Source organism: Megalobrama amblycephala, linkage group LG18, assembly GCF_018812025.1.
Source record: "Megalobrama amblycephala isolate DHTTF-2021 linkage group LG18, ASM1881202v1, whole genome shotgun sequence".
Classification (NCBI taxonomy): domain Eukaryota; kingdom Metazoa; phylum Chordata; class Actinopteri; order Cypriniformes; family Xenocyprididae; genus Megalobrama; species Megalobrama amblycephala.
In genome coordinates, this window is record NC_063061.1 from 15,214,067 (window position 1) to 15,238,725 (window position 24,659).

Here is a 24,659-nt window from a genome sequence, read left to right on the forward strand (position 1 = left end):
CCCTGAAAAACAACCCCACACCATAATCCCCTCTCCACCAAACTTTACACTTGGCACAATGCAGTCAGGCAAGTACCGTTCTCCTGGAAACCGTCAAACCCAGACTTGTCCATTGGATTTCTAGACAGAGAAGCGTGATTCGTCACTCCAGAGAACACGTCTCCACTGCTCTAGAGTCCAGTGGCGACTCTGCAGAAAGTTAGCAACTTCTGAGCACTGTGTGCCTCAGCATGCGCTGACCTCGCTCTGTTAATTTACGTGGCCTACCACTTCGAGGCTGAGTTGCTGTTGTTCCCTTGTCATTCCCTTTGTTATGATACCACTAACAGTTGAGCGTGGAATATTTAGTTGTGAGGAAATTTGACGAATGGACTTATTGCACAGGTTGCAACCTATCACTGTACCATGCTTGAATTCACTGAGCTCCTGAGAGCGACCCATTCTTTCACAAATGTTTGTAGAAGCATCTGCATGCCTAGGTGCTTGATTTTATACACCTGTGGACATGAAAGTGATTGTAACACCTGAATTTGATTTGGAGGGGTTTTCCAATACTTTTGGCAATATAGTGTATATTACATTTTGTAAAAGGGGCATTATAGGTCCCCTTTAAGGCTACAAATGGTGCTTCTGCTGGTTTCTTGTGATAGCAAAAGCCAAAATTAGAGCAATGTCAGTTTAAAATGTTTATTTATAGCAATCTAATGAAAACCCAAACCATCGCAACATTCTGTGTAAAATCGCGTTTTGTACAAACACCCCTTAGTCGCTTTTTAATAAAACTATTTGCTAAATGCATAAAACAGCGGTAATAATAACATAATCATATGTGTGCAAATGCATTTCATAACAGCACTATGGCTCCCAGCTGAGGCATTAACACAATTAAATTATTTATTTGTGTCATATGTTTCTGTACATCAGTGCCTGTCTTTGCAGCTTAAAGCAGCACCAGTGGCCTGAGACGGACGCTAGTCCCCAGTCGCTCATTACAAGCTTCTGTGAAGCGCATCACAGCACACTGCACCACGTTTAATTTCTGCACCATAGGTTTATGCGCACATGGAGGGCTGCCACCAGGGAAAAACAAATAACGCTGGATAAACAACTGCGCCGAAGAGTAAAGGATACACAACAGTGTGACTCTGTTTCACACCTTGGCATGTACCCGTGGTGTCATAGAGGTCCAGCCAACGCACTGACACAAAAAGCATTTCTATGCACTAAATAGATGCGTGGGTGTCAGGATGTGTTTTGAAGCAAGAGTGGGCTACGGGGGTGTGGGCGAATGCAAACGCATGGGACGGTAATTTGTAGCTGCAGTTTAGCCACACCCAGACAGAAAACAAATGTGTGGTAAAATATGGTAAGAGCGGAAGATGAAGTACGTAAGCAAAGAGATGCCCTACGGTTCCAAAGTCTCACTTACAGTGTTACAGTCTGTCCAATGCTCCCCTGTAGTCACGTTCCGTCTCTCTTTCTCTCTCTAATGACCTGTGGGTGGATGTCTATTTCTATCCGCGCACTGACACAGACACACACACACGCAAGGCTTTGACTGACAAAAAAGCGCAAATCCATTTCCAGCTTGGTTGAATGTCATTCTCTTTGCTCGCACACATAATAGGATCATGCCAAGAAAAAAAAAGAACGGGGGAGAGAGAGAGAGAAAGAAAGAGAACGAAAGAGAGATACTGGCATGTTCGCTTGGTTTATAAATGATTAATTTCCACTCACTCGCATGCAGTCATAAAAAAACGCTCCGGATATATAGACCTGGCATTAAAAATGTCTGAGAGACAAAACTGGCGATGACGAACAGTAAAGAAGAGAAAAAAAATTGTCACGTAAGAAGACGAAGCAGAAGACTTGGATAAATTGAGAGAGGATGACAAGTGTGTTGGAGGAGTGGGACCATTTCTAGCTCCCAAACATTTTGCCACATTCCACATGCAGAATGCTAGAGTTTAGAAAATAGAAACATCAGTTTTTATAGATACTGGCAGCAGCACAAGAAGAATCACATAAACACTCACATATACACTGATGAAGACAGTGCTCATACAGAGGTCAAATGGCTGCTAAATAAACACAAACAGCATCCCAGAAGCACTTTTTGAACAGACCATCACACTTTTATATAAGGAAATCTACACACACATTTGGGACACTCTATAATGCATGTCAGTAATACACAGGCAATGAAACAGTAAAGCCACCTTTTTACTCCAAAAAACGACAGACTGGAATTCATTTCAAGTAGAGAGTAGTACAGAAGCTACCATTTGAGCTTCATGTGTGTTGAAATATTTGCACTTTCGCAGCTAGACTGTATGCGACTGAAGTCTCAAATATTACCAATATTACCAATTTTACTCCAAAATTACCACTATTTTTCAACTAAAATGTTCTTTTTCATAGGCGCTGATAGCCTCGTGGGCAGCACGCTGACATATAGAGTCGTTGCACTTCAGGCAACCCGAGTTTAAATCCCGGCTCACAGACCTTTCCCAATCCTGTCCCATCTCTCTCTCCTATGCTTCCTGTCTGCTTACTGTTACATTTGATACACGTATTCGTACCGAACCATTCCGGTACAGGGCTTTCAGTTCGGTGCACATGTGTACCAAATGCATTACATTGCAACATTGTAACCTAACCACCATTAACCACCAATAATCGCAATAAGCTCTGCGTTTTGTTACTTTCGATAAGGAACAGTGTCATCCTTCAAATTCTGTCCATGAAATCACAAAATTCAAACAGAAAATGCAGTTTTGATGTGCTTTGATGTGGCATGACAGATCTCTGTACAGGCGCCTCAGTTCAACCGGCAGCGCGGGTGAACGCGATCATCTCTTCCTCACTAGTTACAGAATAAACATAAATGAACATCTGAATGTATGTTAAAAGATACAGTACAAATTACTTAAAGGTGCCCTAGATTATGTTTTTAAAAGATGTAATATAAGTCTAAGGTGTCCCCTGAATGTGTCTGTGAAGTTTCAGCTCAAAATACCCCATAGATTTTTTTTAATTAATTTTTTTAACTGCCTATTTTGGGGCATCATTATAAACACGCCGATTTTATGCTGCGGCCCCTTTAAATCCTGTGCTCTCCGCCCACAGAGCTCATGCTTGCCTTGAACAGTGCCTTAACAAAGTTTACACAGCTAATATAACCCTCAAAATGGATCTTTACAAAGTGTTCGTCATGCATGCGGCATGCATGCGTCGGATTATGTGAGTATTGTATACTGTTATATTGTTTACTTCTGATTTTGAATGAGTTTGATAGTGCTCCGTGGCTAACGGGTAATGCTACACTGTTGGAGAGATTTATAAAGAAGTTGTGTTTATGCATTATACAGACTGCAAGTGTTTAAAAATGAAAATAGCGACGGCTCTTGTCTCCGTGAATACAGAAATAAACAATGGTAACTTTAACCACATTTAACAGTACATTAGCAACATGCTAATGAAACATTTAGAAAGACAGTTTACAAATATCACTAAAAATATCATGTCATCATGGATCATGTCAGTTATTAGCGCTCCATCTGCCATTTTTCGCTATTGTTCTTGCTTGCTTACCTAGTCTGATGATTTGGTTGTGCACATCCAGACGTTAATACTGGCTGCCCTTGTCTAATGCCTTTTATAATGTTGGAAACGTGGGCTGGCATATGCAAATATTGGGGGCGTACACCCCGACTGTTACGTAACAGTCGGTGTTATGTTGAGATTCGCCTGTTCTTCGGAGGTCTTTTAAACAAATGAGATTTATATAAGAAGGAGGAAACAATGGAGTTTGAGACTCACTGTATGTCATTTCCATGTACTGAACTCTTGTTATTTAACTATGCCAAGATAAATTCAATTTTTCATTCGAGGGCACCTTTAAATGTATAATATCTCATGTTATCGTTTTATTCAGTGTTTCAACAGCGGAAAGACTATAATAAAACAGCTTGTAAACAATATGTCATGTATCATTTACCTCAGAAAAGCCATTTAGTGTCCACAGCTTGTTAGTTCGCCAGAGAAATTAACTCTTTTGCTTAATAGTATTAGCCTATATATTAATTATATTTTAATTAACCTGTTAGTGATGTCTTGATTATTTAATGTATGTTTAAATAAATCTGTCATTAAAATGACAGCCACTGTGTATAAATGATTATATTTCAAAAACGAATTGGAGTAAAACATAATTTTATAATAAGATTTAGAAGTTTATGCAAAAACTGCCTTATGTGCAGCTTACATGTTTGCATACAATTTGTTATTTGAGTGTTGATTATTGTATCTAAAAATAAAAAGCGATTGAATTTAGGCTAATAGTTTGGGCTCAGTTGTTAAACTTTAATATTATAGTAGCATAATGTTCAAGTAAGGGCTCCCTACATAGTTTATAGCATCAGCAAAGATAGTTTTTTATCCTTAAGAAACTTATAGTTATAATTTAATTTAATATATTTAAAGACAAAAACACAATTTGCTCAGTAAAAAAAGCAATTTTATGTTTAGTTTTCTCCCCACCTGCTGTACCGAACCGTGACTTCAAAACCGAGGTACATACCGAACCGGGAGTTTTGTGTACCGTTACACCCCTTACTGTCATAATAAAGGCAAAAACACCAAAAAATAAATCTTTAAAAAAACCCTTTCTTCTTTCAACACTATTTCTGTAAAATAGGTGGTTATGAATAATTATTTTAAAACTTAAATAAATGTTAAACTTTCCCTTTAAAAGAATGAAAATGCTCAGCTGTATGAGCTTGATTTCATAAGATAATGGTGCTTCAAAGCACTGTAAAATCAAATTATATTTATGTCTGGGAAAATTGCTCTGCTTCAAATCTAAAATAAGACTCTAAAGTAATAGGCCAATTGAGGTAAGCCATACGATTATCTACATTTCGAGAAATAGAGAGGGGAAAACAGAAGGAAGATAATGTTAAATCTGAAACACTTACGCCATGCCCCTGATAAATTAAAATAGAAACTAAGCTTTCGCTGCATTGTTCTGCCCCCATCTTCAAAGTACTGGCAAGGATATCATAATTGTGCCGTGCTGTTAATTCATAATTCAAAGCTGGGGAGGTGGAATGATGGATGGAGATAGGAGGGGGAAGGCAGAGGAAGAGGGAGGAAGAGAAGAAAGATTCAAAGACAGGCATGATGGAATCGCTGTCATTGCCAGCTGGAATGCGGTCATCGCTTAAAATTAGTCCTCAACAAGATATCCCCAGCATATAAACCATCCAACCAATCAAAGTGCTTTGTTCGCAGAGACACATGGGTGCAGATAAACACTGCTCAAACCAAACTGATGTCATAGCAAACATCCAGAACATCAGATGGTCCCTCGGGTGTGAATAGGGGTGAAAATGACAGCCGGAATGTTTCGGGAGAGGTGACGGAAGAGGCTCCATATGTGTGGGGCGCTAACGCAGGGTTTTGAGGGGACACAAGAGCAGCTGGGCTTAATCACTGGATCTCTCACTTCTTTGCTCATTCGCTCTCTCTCTCTTTGTGCAGAAAACTGTCGGGTTATGGGGTGTCGCAAGTCATTCTGTGCAAGCTGCTCTTCCCTACCAGTGTCATCTTATGGTCACACATGAACAGAATTTTTTTTTTTTTTTTTGGACTTTTACTAAAAATACAGTAGATGCATAAGACATTATGGTGAGAAAGCTCATGAGTATCACAGCTGTGTCACAATGTGTCAGAGCCTCAACAGCTATTTCACACCTTCAGCCACACTATAGTTCAAAAGTTTGAAGTCAGTAAGAGTTTTTTTTTTTAATAAAGAAAATTAATACTTTTATTTAGCAAGGATGCCTGAAATGGATATAAAGTCAGAGTAAAGACATTTATAATGTTACAAAAGATTTATATTCCAAATAAATGCTGCTATTTTAAACTTTGAAAAAAGTGTATCACGGTTTATCAACTAAAATGTTAAACAGCACATTGATAATATTAAGAAGAAATGTTTCTTGAGCAACAAATCAGCATATTGGAATGATTTGGATCATGTGACTGACTAAAGACTTGAGTAATGATGCTGAAAATTCAGCTGCCCCATCACAGGAATGAATTACATTTAAAAATTGATTAAAATTTAAACAGGTATTTTAAATTCCAATAATATTTCACAATATTACTGTTTTTATTGTATTTTTGATCAAATAAATGCAGCTTTGGTGAGCATAAGAGGCTTCTTTCAAAAACATTAAAAACATTTTTACTGACCTGAAACTTTTGAATGGTAAAAGTAAAAAAATAATAATAATAATTGCAATTCCATCTGCCGCTATAATGTTAAGCTGGTCATGTGATCTCAACATGACGGCCTCCATTCGGTTAAGTCTGACGTCACGCGGCAGCGCTTCCGGGTCCAGACATCTACAGTATTTCATACCATAAGAAAAACAACAAACAGTGCTAATATACACACAATGTGGTGTAATACTACAAAAAAATTATAATCATAACCTTTATCTCCATACCAAAATTCCAGATGGCGAGACAGTGATTCATCTTTTATAAATCATTAAAATATTAATGTCTGTGACGCTGTGAGCACGGAGACTGTTGTGTACACTGCAAGTATTTAAAATGTTTGATGTTTAATATGAATAAATAGCGCTCATAAATGTCCGTCGATGGCATTCTTAAGTGAAATGGCGTTCCTTACGTCACGACTTAACAAGCGGATAGAGGGAACAACTCCATGGAAAATAAACTAGCTTCTAGATTACCAATATGACTGGCATTTTGTGACAGCGAAAGTGATTTTAACACATTTTTCAAGTACTCTTCTTTTATTTAAAGGTAAATCTATTTTAATGTTGAAAAATGTATCCCCTTAAAAGATTATGATGTTCACCTTCAGCAGTTGAAGAGGTTGGTGGAGCTATTCATTCTCAAACATTCATTCACCTTGGTCCTCCATTTCCATTGATCTGCTTCCCACTTTGTTTATAACCTGGTCTATTTGTGCAGGCAGTGTGAAATTAAACAGCTCTTATGTTCATTTTCTGATACCTTTGGAGATGGATGGAGTGATGAAAATATGCTGTGAGATACATGAACAAAAAGGGGTGGGGGTGAATAACTGGATGAAAATGCTAAGCGTGACTCTTTAAGATTAGCTGAAATAGGGATCTAATGAGAGTACTGGAATTGGTTCCCCTAATAATAATAGCTCAGAAATATTATAAATTCATTTTTATGCTAATGTTGCCATACAATACTTTGATGATGACATTTCTTGCACTTTACGCTCTCCTCAAATATGTCTCCTTTGGACCTACGAAACCGCAGAAGACTTCGAATAAATGTTCATCTTATTGGCTGCGCTGTGCTGATGGCCAGTTTCCATTAAAAATCCAGTCTCTAAATGCATATTAAATATTTTAAGTGAGAAATTGAAGGTGAATAACAAGACGTTACAGGATTAAAGGGATATAATTTCATGAAGATGCACTAATCTGATGGTGAATCACGGCGCCTAAAGGCTTTCTGAATTAGAGTGAATTTAAAGCCATAGCTTATGGTGGCAGCATTAGCAGAGACATTCAAACATTACGAGCTTGGCAGGGCTTCTGCGTTCACCAATTTGTATGTGTGTTTATGAAGAGAAGTGAGGTTGATGAAGTGGTAAAAGAACTTGTTTTTCAACAAGAAAACAAGCAGCAAAATGCTAATCAGTGCTGTCACTATCTGGAGAAAAGATTTGCTCCATTTAATCTCTCTTTCCCCATCTTAAGAAAAAAAAACGACACAAAGATGTTTTGTCTCCAGTTGAGCTGTCAGAGAAAAAGCTTGCATGCCTCATTCTATGGCAACAGAAATTGTCATTTATTAAACCACAAACATGTTTGTTCACATGAATACACTAATGCGTGTTCTTGCATGTGAGATAGAAATCTTAAAGGTGCCCTAGAATTAAAAACTGAATTTATCTTGGCATAGTTGAATAACAAGAGTTCAGTACATGGAAATGACATACAGTGAGTCTCAAACATCATTGTTTCCTCCTTCTTATATAAATCTCATTTGTTTAAAAGACCTCCGAAGAACAGGCGAATCTCAACATAACACAGACTGTTATGTAACAGTCGGGATCATTAATATGTACGACCCCAATATTTGCATATGCTAGTCCATGTTCAAGGCATTACACAAGGGCAAAACGTCTGGATCTGTGCACAGCTGAATCATCAGACTAGGTAAGCAAGCAAGAAGAATAGCGAAAAATGGCAGATGGAGCGATAATAACTGACATGATCCATGATATCATGATATTTTTAGTGATATTTGTATATTTTGATATTTTAGTGATAATTGTCTTTCTAAATGTATTGTTAGCATGTTGCTAATGTACTGTTAAATGTGGTTAAAGTTACCATCGTTTCTTACTGAATTCACGGAGACAAGAGCCGTTGCTATTTTCATTTTTTAAACACTTGCAGTCTGTATAATGCATAAACACAACTTCATTCTTTATAAATCTCTCCAACAGTGTGTAATGTTAGCATTAGCCACGGAGCACCATCAAACTCATTCAGAATCAAATGTAAACATCCAAATAAATACTATACTTACATGATCTGATATGCTGCATGACGAACACTTTGTAAAGATCCATTTTGAGGGTTATATTAGCTGTGTAAACTTTGTTTATGCAATGATAGAGTCGAGAGTTCTGGTGGGGCGGGGAGCGTGAGCATTTAAAGGGGCCGCAGCCTGAATCGGCGCATATTTAATGATGCCCCAAAATATGCAGTTAAAAAAATGAATAAAAAAAAATCTATGGGGTATTTTGATCTGAAACTTCACAGACACATTCAGGGGACACCTTAGACTTATATTACATCTTTTGAAAACACGTTCTACACCTTTAAAGGGTGGGGGGTATCACACACAGTTTCTGCCAATCTCATGTTAATATTGAGTACATAGAGAGTAGTATTGCATCCTTCATATCTCCGAAAAGTCTTTAGTTTTATCATATTTATGAAAGATTTCCGAAAAAAGCCGAGCTCCTGGAGGCATATCTGCCGTCAGTGCCGTGGGCGGAGCTAAAGAGTCACGAGCACGCGCAGCTTTTGCGTAGAGATTGTCTGCAAGCTGTGACATCAAAATAAAAATGGAACAAAAACGTTTGTGTTGTTTACATTATATGCACTTGCACGCCGATTGCCAACAAAGCACAGACATCTGATGCAGCTTTACTCACCACCCATGATCTGCAAATCCATCGCCGAACTAGGACTTGCTTACAAAGTATTCATCACCGAAATCCCGGGAACAAACAACATACGTGCACAACTCCGTTGCTGCCCTGGAAAAACAAACTTCATCCACTGTTCCCTTAACGCTGGGTTCTTTGGGAAGCTGAAAAAGGTAATCTTTCCCTCACAACCAAAAACACACTCCTTTGGTGACAGGAGCTGTGTCTCATTTCGGAGGCTGCATCCTCCGGAGGTCGCATTTGAAGGCTAAATACTTAATCAAGGATGTCATATTTAAGAAAAGTAACCGTAATAAAATTGACTGATATTCAATGTGAGGTGTAAAATACTGTAATTTCTTTCTTACTTTGCAATTTAACAGTTATTTTTCTTAAATGACTCAATGATGTATGCAGCCTTCAAAGGACGCAGCCCCTGAATTGGGACACAGCCATTGTTGAAAAATCTCTCTGCTTCCATGTTTTCCGTGATGTGTGTGTGCACGCTGGGAGAAGTGCCCATACAAAGAATGTGGAATTCTTTAACAGTGTAAATAAGTCAGAATGCATGAAATAGTATTTTATCCCTTTAAAAGGATAGTTCTCCCAAAAATGTCAATCATCCTCATGTCATTTTAAACCTTTATGAATTCACTCTTACATTCACAAATCAAAATGTGCAAGTACTGGAACTCTTTTCCAGACTTTTTTTTTTCTTTTTTTTCTCAATTGCCATGGCTCATGTGAGACACAGATTCATTCAAGAATGGCATGAAGTACACAACCATTCAAAGATTTGGAGTCAGTAATATCAGCAAAGCTGAATTCAGCATCATTGCTCCAGTCTTCAGTGTCACATGATTCTTCAGAATCATTTGAATATGTTGATTTGATGCTCAAGAAACATTTCTTATTATCAGTGTTGAAAACAGTTGTGCTGCTTAATATATTTGTGAAAACTATGATAAATTTTTTTAAGGTTTCTTTCAACAACAACAACAGCTACAACAATAATTTACAGAAAGCTGTATACTTGATTGTCTTTTAAAATACCAATCAATTAACCAATTAAATGTTAACATAAATACCAGAAAACATGTGGAAAACTCAAAATAATTAATTTACATTTTAAAGGGTTAGTTCACCCAAAAATGAAAATTCTGTCATTAATTACTCACCCTCATGTCGTTCCAAACACGTAAGACCTTCGTTCATCTTCGGAACACAAATTAAGATATTTTTGATGAAATCTGAGAGGTATATGAGTCCATAGACAGCAATTTAACCACCACTTTCAAGGTAAATACTGAGCCGGCGTTCTGATGTAGAACCTGGAAGCGCTGAATGTAAACAGCATAGGAGAATGACACAGAAGAGAAGATATTGTTGAATAAAGTTGTTTTTTTGTTTTGTTTTTGCGCACAAAAAGTATTCTTGTCGCTTCATAAAATTAAGGATGAACCACTGCAGTCACATGAACTATTTTAACTGTGTCTTTACTACCTTTCAGGACCTTGAAAGTGGTGGTTAAATTGATGTCTATGGCCATATTTGCATGGGATTAGTATTAACCAGGGTCCTCCAGTCATTTGTAATAATTGCGAAAAGGTTGATCTTAATCCCGTGTGAATCGACCATGTCTGTAATTTGTAAAGTAAAAATTCCCCTGCAAATGACCTACCATATTTTACTGAACACTGAGGTCCTTTTAATAATAATATCAGTCCCATGCGAATCGCCATCTCTGTGATTTGCCGGGGTTGTATATATCGTTTTTTCAAGTTTCTTGTTTCCTGTGCACCTTTTTATCCATCTTTCGCAAAAATGGAGGCTGCGTTGGATAGTATGTTTTGATAGTATTTTGGGTGCTGGGTCATATCACTATACATCATACAGCTATACAATTTGCAGAAAGACAAAGCTGAAAACCATCAGAAGAGCGAAAACAAAAATAATGATTAGATGGAGATGGATGACATGTATAGCAGCATGTGGTAAGGAACATTCTTGTAGAGGAGTCAGATACCTCCCAGATTTCATCAAAAGTATTTGTGTTCCGATGATGAACGAAGGTCTTACAGGTTTGGAACAACACAAGGGTGAGTAATAAATGACAGAATTTTCATTTTTGGGTGAACTAACCCTTTGAATTCATATACTCCAAGAACGTGAGTATTTCTATTTCCCTTTTTTAATATATTTTCAATACACTGTATTTTAATGAGTTTATCTTCAGTATAATTTTGTTTCATTTACCATTATTTATTAGTAATATTACAAATATAACACCCCTTTTCCTGGTGCCCCAGTGAATGGAAAAGAGCAGCTTGGACATTCAGATAAATATCTGATATCGAATATGTGTTCAGAAGAACAAATAAAGTTGGGCAGGATATTCCTTTTGTCTATAAGCATTTTCCAAACTATTATTAAAATTGATTAAAATAAACAAATTAAAATCGACATACCTCATAAAGTGATTCAGCTGTCAATTTGTTAGGATGATGATACATTACAGAATCTGTTTTTAAATATAGTCCTAAGGCTTTCAAATCAGTGGGAATGTTCAGCATGCAGATTGTTTGTGTCAGGAGGCTGGGTCACTATCGATTCGTCACACCCCACAAACTCTCAGAGCTGACAGATCCCGCTCATATCGATACGCTCTTTTCTTTACTCATGCAGATCATCATGTAAGCCTCTGCCGCGTGCATGTTTCCTGCTTGTTCTGAGAGCAACGCTTACATAAGCACACTCATAGCCCACTTCACACTGCTTCAACTCAATTTTCTTTGGCATGGATTCTCATCTTCATATGAGAATAGAAGAACAAACAGAAAAATAACACACAGGCAGTCACATAAACACACAGTGGGTGCGGGGGAGAGGGTGAACCGATCATCCAGCAATCGGTGCTAAGGTTGCTGGGAGTGTTTAAAATTCTCTCTATATGTCATTCTTCTCTAATGGGAATGAATACACACCAAAATGCACTCTTGAATTTCAGCCCAGTCCTTACGAATCCTCATTAGCTGCTTGAAACGCTAGACTCCTTTACAATCCATCTCACACACATGTACTAAGAATCCCCTGGTGTGCTGCTGTCGGGTGTCAGCTCTTTGGAATTGTGACTGGAGTGGGAATAAGAGTTAAGCTTCTGTTGTGCTGTTTGGCAGAGGCGGTTCAGCTGTCTGGTCAGCAGAAATCCACTGACAAACACACTCATATGCACATGCAAATGCACACAAATGCAAACAGACACACACACACAAATATAAACCAATTCAAAGCAATAGATGAAATTCAAAGCCCCTAAAAAACAGATGCTCACATGCATTTTGTTGCTCACACGTGTACAAACGAGCTTTGAGCATGAACGCAAGCAACTGAAATATATATGTACAAACTAAAAGACTCATATCTGGAGTCAGATTCACTCATCCACCCACACAGACACTATACACAATTCCACACCACCTCCAACATACTCTCATGAGTAATCACACATATCTAGGGATGGTTATTGTAAGGAATTTAATGACTATTGTTCTGATTCCACTGAACGATTCTGGTTTCTTAAAAGTTACAGTAATGATTGAGCATTTAATTTTAAATTCATTTACACAAAATAGCACAGAACTTAAATATCGGCCATTTATTGGCCATACAGGGTTACAGACTGCAACTAAAATGGTTGCAAATGCACAATAATAATTTAAAGTCGAGATGTAACCTTTCTTCTGTATTGTGACGTACATAGATTATATGTATGACAAAATAGATTATCAAAAAAGGAAAAAAAAAAGTACGGTGGTGGTGACTTGTTCTGTCCATCGCTTGTTGATTGGCTGCACTCTAAAAAATCTTGGGTTATTTTTTCTACCCAAGTCCTGGGTTGAGCCTTTTGAGTCATTTTTTGGGTTATTTTTCCAGTGTTTGGTTAGTTTTTGTGTTACTCAGCTCCTGGGTCAGACATAACAACCCAGGGGTTGAGTTATTTATCGCGACCTCTTCAGGAGAGAGCAGTGCAGCTCCATCAAATTGGTGCATGTCTTCGGTGAAATACAGGTTTGTGTACGTTTTATTTAATCTAAAAATTAATTGTTCTGTATATTGATTAATTTTATGCAAAGCAACATACAGGGGCACGATTTGAGTCACCTAAATGAGTGTCGCGTCGGTCTTTTTGCGTGATGAAAACATCTGCAGGCCTTGCATAATTTTTTTTTATTTTATTCAAAAAGATACAGAATATAAATGATTAGGATGTTAAAATTTGTTCTCAAAACTGTACAGTGATTATTTATGGACAGATTATAGAGGCAGTCACAGCATTTTTCGGCTATCATTGAAAAACAGGGCGGTGGACTGAAGTTAGCAGTTCCCCTGCCCAATGTGAGCCATCTTCAGCACGAGATCCAGTGATGTTACGGTGGAAACAGGACAACAGAGACTGGTCGATTATACATGTTACAATTACTTTTAAACAATTTTTTTAGAGTGTGGAGACAGATCTGAACGCAAACCTGTGGTTGATTATAAAAAAAAGGGGCGGGGTTTAAGCGTACTAATTGGTTGGAGAAGTCTGGAATACATCACAAGGGAGAAGTCTGTAATTTCACCAGAAGATCAAGTTATGACATTTTGATTACATATTTTGAGACGTATGCATGAATCATTTAAAATAAGATGCATTTAGAACATATCTAGGGTGAATTTCAATTTCATGTCAACTTGAAGATGCACTTAGAAAACAGACATGGTGAATTTTTATTTCATGCCAACTTTAAACTCTAGTAAGGCAAAAGGATTCAAGAAACAGCCCTGAACTGTGAGTTGGCAGTTTGAATCAGACTTAGCAAGTGAATCGTACAGAAGAGTTTACAACTGACTGCCTCACTGAGCTGTGAATCATTTTATTGTTATGTCTTATTTGAAATTATACTTTGTACATGTCACATACAAAACATGTCATTTTAATTAACATAACATCTTGATTTTATGAGAAAATATGCATTTTAACAAGAAAAATATGTTGTTTTAACGACATCTCATTAAGAGAAAATATGCCGTTTTTACAACGTATGTCGTTCTTACGACATAACATCTCTTTATTACGAGAAAAGATTATGTTTTTATGACATAACATCTCGTTATAATGAGAAAAGATGTTGTTTTAATCACATCTCATTATTACAACATAATTGAGTGGAAAAAAGTAACACGTGTGTGGCAGCAATGCGACACCGTAGTAATGACCCGTTACCGTGATGACTTACATTAGTCTTACATCACTCTGCTTGCTGACTTTCTGTTCAACATGACTGTGTAAGTAAGGATACATAATCTCATTTTGCTGTATGAAAGAATAATGTTTTTTAATTCTAAAAAAAACACTGAAATACTTAAAAAAATGTAATTAGTTATTGTTCCACATATTAGGGAAAATTATAGGTTATAGGAATCAAGGTTAAAGTAAAAGGTTAGGTGATATATAGCTACTATAATATAATTAACAATAATTATCAGTTTATCGGTATCGGTCAGAATATTAAAGGTGCCGTAGAACGTCTTTTTAAAAGATGTAATATAAGTCTAAGGTGTCCCCTGAATGTGTCTGTGAAGTTTCAGCTCAAAATACCCCATAGATTTTTTTTATTAATTTTTTTTAACTGCCTATTTTGGGGCATCATTAAATATGAGCCGATTTAGGCTGCGGCCCCTTTAAATGCTCGCGCTCCCCGCCCCCAAGCTCGCGACTGCCTTAAACAGCATAAACAAAGTTCACACAGCTAATATAACCCTCAAAATTATTCTTTACAGAGTGTTCGTCATGCAGCATGTCTAATCGCGTAAGTACAGTGTTTATTTTGATGTTTACATTGATTCTGAATGAGTTTGATGGTGCTCCGTGGCTAAAGCTACCATTACACACTGTTGGAGAGATTTATAAAAAATGAAGTCTCCATGAATACAGTAAGAAACGATGGTAACTTTAACCACATTTAACAGTACATTAGCAACATGCTAATGAAACATTTAGAAAGACAATTCACAAATATCACTAAAAATATCATGTAATCATGAATCATGTCAGTTATTATTGCTCCATCTGCCATTTTTCACTGTTGTCCTTGCTTGCTTACCTAGTCTGATGATTCAGCTGTGTGCAGATCCATACGTTAATACTGGCTGCCCTTGTGTAATGCCTCGATCATGGGCTGGCATATGCAAATATTGGGGGCGTACATATTAATGATCCAGACTGTTACGTAACAGCCAGTGTTATGCTGAGATTGGCCTGTTTGTCGGAGGTCTTTTAAACAAATGAGATTTATATAAGAAGGAGGAAACAATGGAGTTTGAGACTCACTGTATGTCATTTCCATGTACTGAACTCTTGTTATTCAACTATGCCAAGATAAATTCAATTTTTAATTCTAGGGCACCTTTAATATTGGTGCATCCCTAGTTATCATGAAAATGATTTGGTCCCAGTTTTTTTTGGTCCGCTTCTCATATTCCAACTCTGAACACATGAAAAAGCTTGTATGCGATACACGGTCATTCACCCACCTCCAAAAATACTCACACACACCCTTCAGAATCAACATACACTCACACAGGTCAGATGTTTCCATGATAGACAACACTTTCAGTATGACACATTTCATGTAAAAACACACACACACACACTCCCACACGGTGCTTGACTTCTGTAACCCTCTCTAGTTGCTCAACACACTGAACAGTATGAGTGAACTGTTCAAACAAATCACCCTCATCTCTTCATGCCTCCCTCGTTTTACCTTCCCTTCCGCCCGCGCACCTGCCTCTCACCTCTTCTCTTTCTCGTTCTTTCTCTCTTCTCCTCTGTGAATTATAGCTTGTGCTTTATCATCACATCATGGTTTAATTCTGTCCATCCCACGATGCCTTGCACACCATTATGCCTCTCTTCATTTCGCTGCTCTCTTACTTTTTCAACTAATAACTTCGATCAATGCATCTATCCATCCCTGCTCTCATTTCTCATTCATTGTGCTCCACTTCCATCATGTCTTATTGATCCCAGTCCAATCTTACAAACCAGAGGAATCAGGGGCGGCGTCATGCCCATATTGTTTTGGAGAGAGCACCAGCGGCAGTCCTGACTTACTTTGTGCCATTGGCGAGATAAGCCCAAAGAAAAAAATAATTTAGCATGCAAGCGTGAACATGATGAAATATCAATATAATATTCAGATGTGGCCAAAAAGTATAAAACAATGCAACATTTCTGGAAAAGTGATCTGGAAAGTGTTAAGATTTTTTGCCATCCACACATGCATTTCTTTGGTTTGCAGTAAAATTTTGCAAAAGCTGTGAAATTTTGACATATGAACTGACATTTTTGCAGTACAAAGACTCCTAAAATGGCCTGGACAACATTATAGGGTGTTATGAATGCCCTGTTTACAGGTATTAAGGTGCGTTTTGGTCGATCAGATCACAAGTGGACCGTTTCCACCTGGTATTTTAATCCATTTCCTTTGTCTACTTTCAATCACTTCTGTCCTGATTTCTTCGAAGGGAGGGTCTATGGGCAGGTAAACGTATGGGTTTTTTCAGATCTTTCAATCTAATAGACAAAATAAGCTCAAGCTTTTTATATATGAACACGCCCAGAGAGGACGGAAAAACATACGGAGAGCTTTCATTTCTTTCTATCAGCTTTCATCAGCTTTCATTTCTGCTTTAATAGCCGCAATACCGTGCCGAACGCTGTGAAGAAATCAGGAATGGTGAGAGAACATTGTGCTTGGTACATTTTTTTTCTTCAAACCAAACATGGGTCTTCAGCTGAAAAAGTTTAAATCCCTTCTGGCTAGAGTGCTTCCCATAATGTTTAAGCGTTAGGTCAGTAGGTGAAGAGTAGGCTGTCTTTAGTGGCTATTCCAACACATCCAACCACATGAGCGTTTCCACTAGGAAGGCAATCCAGTCGAATGTGTTTTCAACTACCTCTGGAAGTGGTCGAAAGTGGACAAGCTCAAAACATTTTACACTCATATTTAGCGTCGTCCACTTGTGATCCGATCGACCAAAACGCATCTTAATACAAGGTGGAAATATAGCGCCTTGGTTTTGACGAGAGTGATCCTAGGTTTAAAACCTGTTTATCAGAAATAGGTTGCATTCTTTCAAGCCAATTTAACCCCTGTTTATAGGAAATAATTGCATTGTAATGACACTCAAAGCAGACTATTATCCTATAATTGGTATACCAATCTTTTAATTACTCATTCAGCTAGTTTAAATGGTGCTGTGACCAAAATGGAAAGGTACCAATATTTTTGTGGATATTTATTTGACATATTTCTGTATACATTAATTTTATAGATTTTTAAAAAGAAATTGATAGTTTAATTAATCAAGGATGCATTAAATATATCAAATATTACAGTAAAGACATTTTTAATGCCTAAACTAAAGTACTAGTGTTGTCAAAAGTACCAACTGCGATACCAAGTCGGTACTGAAATTGAAAAAAATATGACGCTTTGAGCGGATTCGTAAACACCTCTGATTGGCCATTGTGTTCACGTGCCCATCAGATATGTCTGTGATTGGCTACAATGATCAACGTTTTCAAAAACATGTTGTAAACATGGAGTGTTTGAAAGCAGCTGTTTATCAGCGGACCGGTCCGCTGTTAGACAACTGCTTTCAAACACTCCCGCTTTCAAAATGCTTTCAAATTCAAACACTTCCGTATGTTTCAAACACTGCAGTGCGTTGATCATTATAGCCAATCACAGACATATATGTTGAGCACCTGAACACAATAGCCAATCAGAGGTGTTTTCGAATCCGCTCAGCAGTGCTCAAAGCATAATATTTTTAAAAATTCAGTACCGACTTGGTCTGAAGTCTGTACTTTTGTCAACACTACTAAGTACTAAATAACTACTGTTCTTCAGGCATAACCTGATATTGCTGAGTTCAACATGTTCCTGGGTAAACATTTTTGTTGATCCTGGAACAACATTCAAATCAACCAATCAGATTTCAGGGACAAGTTTACAGATTATGTCAAGTTTAGGCTTAAAATCATGAATTGGTGCTTCTACATCAGTGTTTTTCATCTATCATTTCCCTCTGATTTTTGGGATAACTTTTGGGTAGGGTTAGGTTTAGGGGTAGGAACAACATTCTAGTCTGAAACCCCTAAGGTTAAATTTTCAGACTAGAATGTTGTTCCAGGATCAACAAAATATGTTGACCCAGGAACGCATCTAACTCAGCAATATCAGGACGTGCATTCTTCAGACCTTCAAAACTTCATTAAGCAGCACAAATTTCAACTAATAATAATAATAATGAGATTTTTTTTTTTTTTTTTTTTTACCAAATCAGCATATTATGGAACTATGTGGATTTTAAATATAATTTCCAAAATTATTTGTATCTTTGAAATGTGAGATTCTGGATTATTCTAAGAAAAATATGGTATCCTTGGTTTGTATATATAAAAAAAAAGGTCTGGAACGCAGTTCCCTTTCATACTAAATATACCACCACAATATCCTGTCTTACACTTTTTATTCAAGTTGCATTCAATGACTATGTAAGTTCGGCATGCGGCTTCTCCATCTTGGTATGCGTGAGCTTTTGTCTCATGTCAACGCAGTCCATCCATGAGTCACAATGCCACATTCACCCCAACACCTACTTAAGATGTTTACCTATAACCTGACAAGCAGGTTCACAACAACTGCCTCACTCTCTCTAATGCCAGCATGTTCTTTTCTACAGATGACCTGCTCACCTCAGATCTGCAGCAGCGCAGTGTGCTTGATGTGCAGGTCAGTATCGATTTTCAGGATTGAAAGAAAACTCAGCAGCTCTATCATTCTCCATCTCATTCTCTCTGGCTTTCTTCCAGATTTCACACATCTCTTCAGATTTATCCCTTGTTTATCTGTTTTCATGTGAGGCTTATAGATTTCTTTCTGCCTTGCTCTTATCTATTTGTGTTTCTTTTTCTAGTGTTAGGGCCTGTAATCCATGCATACTGTGATAATACCAGGTCACCAGGGTACATCTTTAACTATAAATATGTGGCAGAAACATTCAAACACAGATGTACATGTAATCTACAAATACAAATCTGTTACAGTTTCATTTGATGCTTATGTTTCTGTGTTAATGAAACACCATTAAGCTTGCACTTTTAACAAGCAACCAATTTTATTATGTTTTTGTATATTTACATTATCATAATAGTTATTAAAACCAAGTCACAACATTTATAGTTTTTATCTACAAATACTTCAATACAGACTACAGATTTTAATATTTTTAATAATTAATATAAAAATATTAAAGTTTTTGGCCTTCTAACGGTTAAATTAAAGAGAAATTAAATTAACAATCTCTTAAAGGGATAGTTCACAAAAAAATGAAAATTCTGTCATCATTTACTCACCATCATGTTGTTCCAAATTAATGACAGAATTTTAATTTTTTTTTCACTTTAATTGATTAATTGTTAACTAAGTTATCACGTTTCTTAACCACCTGCTTAACCAACCTAACAGCTGTCGTTTTAAAGCAGTCGTTTAGAAGCTAGGATTTACAGTGAATATAGGGAATATGACCATCACTTAACAAGTGCTTTTAAGTTTGCTGATATATCAGAAGTTCTCTATTTTCATAGCGTAAAAAAAATAACTGCTTTACTTGAAAATGTGTCTTTAAAATCATCATACATAACAGATGGACTTGTGTCATATATCGATGAAAGGTCTCAACAAGCAGAATACAAAAAGCATATTTGTTTCAGTTAGAGACCAAACTATACCAAGTATTTGTATGAAAAAAACAATTAATCATTTATCGATTAATCGTTAGTAGTTGTGAACATCACTGCTCATATACTGCCTCCTCTAAGGTGACTTTTCACCTGTATTTTATTATTGTATGCCAAAACACAATTTAAAGATGTAGTAGTTTGTCCCAGATCTAACGTACTTATAAATACTTAAAAGTATGTACTTTCCCATGAGAAGTATGCAAATTTGGATGCAGCCATGAGCTAAACTTTTAATGACACGTATGGCTTGATTCAGTCTTCCCTATTCGAGGACACAAACATATGTTCTCTGCAAACATCTGGTTCAATCAGTGTTGGCAGTGACAAAAAGCATCTTGCCTCCTTGAAATTCTCCAGTGCACACTTGATAAATTATAAGTAAAACATATTCAGGGGTGTAAGTTCCTGAAAAATTTGTAACTTACATGGTCTCATCATTGAGGAACTCCAGTTTGCCAGCCACCTCTTCATAGTCTTCTCCAGCTTTGGCGGTACCCTCTGTAGTGTGAAACGGTACTGCCACCTTCCCCCTCGCTCCAGATGTTCTGTGAACCTTCACCTGCATGATGCCCACGCTTTCACTCACTCGTGTGGAATTGCTCTCGAACGTAAAGATACCTGCGTGGTCATCATCGTAAATGGTCACCGTGGCAGTGTGCGCGTTACCCAAGGCAGCTTTGGGAGGAACGTGGCTGGACCCCATAATGCTGTTGCCTGGAGACACCGCATTAGGGTCGAGGATGGAGACCTCAGCACGGTGGACAACTCGAGGGTTGCTGAGATGTACGTAGAAGTGCTCATCTTCCTCGAATATGTCATCGTCAATCACGCCGACTGTCAGCTCCTTCACAGTCTCACCCGGTTTAAAGACCAGAGTGCCCTCGGCGAATTCATAGTCTGATCCTGCGTTAGCGGTGCCATCCTCTGTGCGATAGTCAACCTAGATACAGGAACAGTTGTCATACAGCTAAAGTGCTGAGGAAGCAATGCTATATTTTTATATTCAGAAGAGTTACAGTGAGTGTATGGAAAAAACTATAATTCTCATACATAGGAGAGTTATAATGTAACTTTCAGGAGAGGATGCGTGATAATTAAATTCCACAGACAACAACAATAATGATTATTAATCATATCACATAATAATAACATATCACATAATATACATTTTTATAATTATGATTTGTGTTATTATTAAAGTGTTAGTTCACCCAAAAATGAAAATTCTGTCATTTATTACTCATCCTCATGTCGTTCCAAACACGTAAGTCCTTCATTCATCTTCGGGACACAAATTAAGATATTTTTGATGAAATCCAAGTTTTTTTTTATCCCCCATAGAAAGCAACATAATTACCATCATTCAAGGTCCAGAAAAGTAGTTAAGACATCGTTAAAATAGTCAACGTGACTACAGTGGTTCAACCTTAATGTTATGAAGCGACGAGAATGCTTTTTGTGCGCAAAAACAAAACAAAAATAACTACTTTATTCAACAATTTCTTCTCTACCCTGTAAGAATCGTACCCAGCTGACGGAGTGAACGCGCTTTCGTGTTTATGTTCGTTTATGTTCAGCTCAGTACTGGCCCGCTCCTGTGTCAGCATCACACGCATGTGGCGTCGGTCAATACTGAGCTGGCGTTCGGATGTAGAACCTGGAAGCACTGCAACAAAAATAGCATAGGAGAATGTCAGGGGAGAGACGAATTTGTTGAATAAAGTCGTTATTTTTGCTTTTGCGCACCAAAAGTATTCTCGTCGCTTCATAACATTAAAGCTGAATGTTCTACGCCTTCCCTATTCTACTTACGGAACGAACGCGGCGCCAGTTTCGTTTTTTTCCGTAACTTGAATAGGGAAGGCGTAGGACATTCAGCGTAAGCGTTATGAAGAATGCGGTAGTGGAAAGTACGTTCAAGGCGATATTTTGTTTATAAAGCATAAACGGTTGTATTGTTTTCGAAAATGACCGATCTTTTCGCTAGATAAGACCCTTATTACTCATCTGGTATCGTTTAAAGCCCTTGAAGCTGCACTGAAACTGTAATTTTGACCTTCAACCTGTTGGTAGCCATTGAAATCCACTGTAAGGAGAATAATCCTGGAATGTTTTCCTCAAAAACCTTCATTTCTTTTCGACTGATGAAAGAAAGACATGAACATCTTGGATGACATGGGGGTGAGTAAATTTATCAGGAAAAGTGTATTTAAAAGTGGACTAATCCTTTAAGGTTGAATAACTGTAGTGACGTCGACTATTTTAATGATGTTTTTATTAGTTTTCTGAACCTTGAATGTGGTAATTCCATTGCTTTCTATTGAGGATAACCAAAAACCTCTTGGATTTCATCAAAATTATCTTAATTTGTGTTCCAAAGATGAACAAAGGTCTTACTTAATGACAGAAATTTCACTTTAAAATTTAATAATACATATTATTATTATTAATCAAATAACAAAATAATCACAATCATTTTTATTTATAGTAATTATTATGTGTTATTAATATTATAGTGTATTTTGACCTCTTATCAAAATCACTTAAAATAATTGAATATAATTTTCTGTGGTGAACTTCACAATTGAAAGGTTTATATAACAAAATGAGCTTATCTGAAGTCTGTTAAAATAGTGTCATTAAATTGCTTGTCTCCTAAGTGCTGTAATTATTTAAAATAGCTCTGAGAGTACATCCTTGCTGCTGGGACTCATGAAGGTTTCTGGCCTCAAAATTATATCACATCCATATAATTAAAGTACAATCACAGCAATGTAATCACAGTACTGTTGTGTATAGAGAGTAGAATCATTACCTTAACAGTGCAGCCACTGTCTCCACCATGTCGGGTCACGGAGAGCTTCAAGGAGCCGCAGTTTTCAAAGCATTGATAATGGGAAGGCTCAAACTCCAGGTAGATGGTGTGAGGGTCTTCTTCCTGGGCATTAGACTCATGGCAGCTCACCACCTTCCTGGCCTGGTCTGCAGCATGCTTCTTCAGGATGTTCCCCGCTCCGATCATCATGCGAGTGGCCTGGATGCGATAGAAAGCTCGGCTCTTCTGCTGTTGCACCAGCACTTGATAGTTTGCCATCTCGATCAGCTGCTCCATGTCCTTCTCCGGGTGTCTCTGCTTGAGCTCCTTCAGCGTACGAGCCATCTCCCTCCTGGCCTCTTCTTCCTCCCCTCCACCTCCTCCACCACCTCCTTCCTCCACACCAGCCAGCATGCCATCAAGTGCCTCCTTGTGGTGGGAATTGGCACCTTGGCCGTCCATTTCCATATCCATCTTGCTGAACATGCCGTCACCCTCCGTCTCAATGATGATACCACGGTGTTTGTCAGCACGGTAGCGCTTGTGGACATATTTGTAAAAGAGCAAGCGACGGTCGGCGATCCAGGCCTGAACCACACAAAGCGGAAAGAAGAGAAAGGTAAGGACGGCCTCCCAGACTTCCACCACACCGGGAGAGATGACAGACAGGATCAGGTACAGCCAAATGTAGGCGAACACGCTCCAGGCTGCGGTCACAAAGAAGACCCTCAAGTGCTTGATTTTTCGCACCTCACCGTCTGGGACCACGTAAACACAAATGGCGATGATGATGAACATGTTGAAGGCAGCGCTGCCCACAATTGTGCTTGGGCCCAGGTTACCAGCCTCAAACTTGTGTCCGCAGACCTCGATCACAGATAACAGGATCTCAGGGGCCGACGATCCCAAAGCCATGAGGGTCAAGTTGGACACGGTCTCGTTCCAGATGCGCACGGTTGCTGTGGTGGTCTCGCCGTTGGGTTTCTTGATTGTTATCTCCTTCTCTTGAGATGTAATCACCTCGATGGATGACATGAACCGGTCTGCGATGATGGACATGCCTAAGAACATGTAGATGAGGGCCACAAAGTAGACAATGGCACGTGCCACCTTGTCGCCAACAGAGGGGTTCTGGGGGTTCCACACCGGGAGGACGACGCCCTCAGAGCAGCTGTCCTCCCCTGAACAGTTTCCTGGGCTGCTGTGGGATGTGTCACCACTGGCCTGAGACAGATGAGTGAGGCCCGAGAGGAAGATCAGGAGGAGGAAAGAGGAAAGGCAAGGAGTAAAGGAGAAAGGGGTTGACGGAAGGCTCAAATGAAGCATGGTTGCAGTGTAGTGGTTCCTGTGTCCACCAGTCGCAGAGTTGACGATCAATGAACCTCTGAAACACACAAAAGAAACAATTCGTTACATTTATATAGCGCTTTTACATATGGAAGGGGGGAATCTCCTCAACCACCACCAATGTGCAGCATCTACCTGGTTGATGCGATGGCAGCCATATTGCGCTAGAACGTCCACCACAGTTTATTGGTGGAGAGAGGTCCAATCAGTAGACATATAGGGATGATTCAGAGGCCATGATGATGGACAGAGGACAATGGGTAAATTTGGCCAGGATGCCAGGGTTACAACCCTATACTTTTCAAAGCACATTGTGGGATTTTTAATGACCACAGTGAGTCAGGTTCATTCAGGGAGAATGAGGTTGCTGTTGATTGCAAACAGAGTTTCTG

General features: G+C 38.2%; 1 protein-coding gene across 2 annotated transcripts in view; it reads right to left on the bottom strand.

Moving 5' to 3' along the window:
* slc8a4a (solute carrier family 8 member 4a) overlaps positions 1-24,659 on the bottom strand; it is a 91,998-nt gene that overhangs the window by 34,087 nt on the left and 33,252 nt on the right. For both annotated transcript variants that reach the window (XM_048165783.1, XM_048165784.1), the window contains 2 exons: positions 22,921-24,304; positions 20,531-21,045 (listed from right to left, as the gene is read on the bottom strand). In XM_048165783.1, coding sequence (XP_048021740.1) covers positions 20,531-21,045; positions 22,921-24,246 — 1,841 coding nt within the window. In that variant the 5' untranslated portion in view covers positions 24,247-24,304. The remainder of the gene's footprint in view (positions 1-20,530; positions 21,046-22,920; positions 24,305-24,659) is intronic.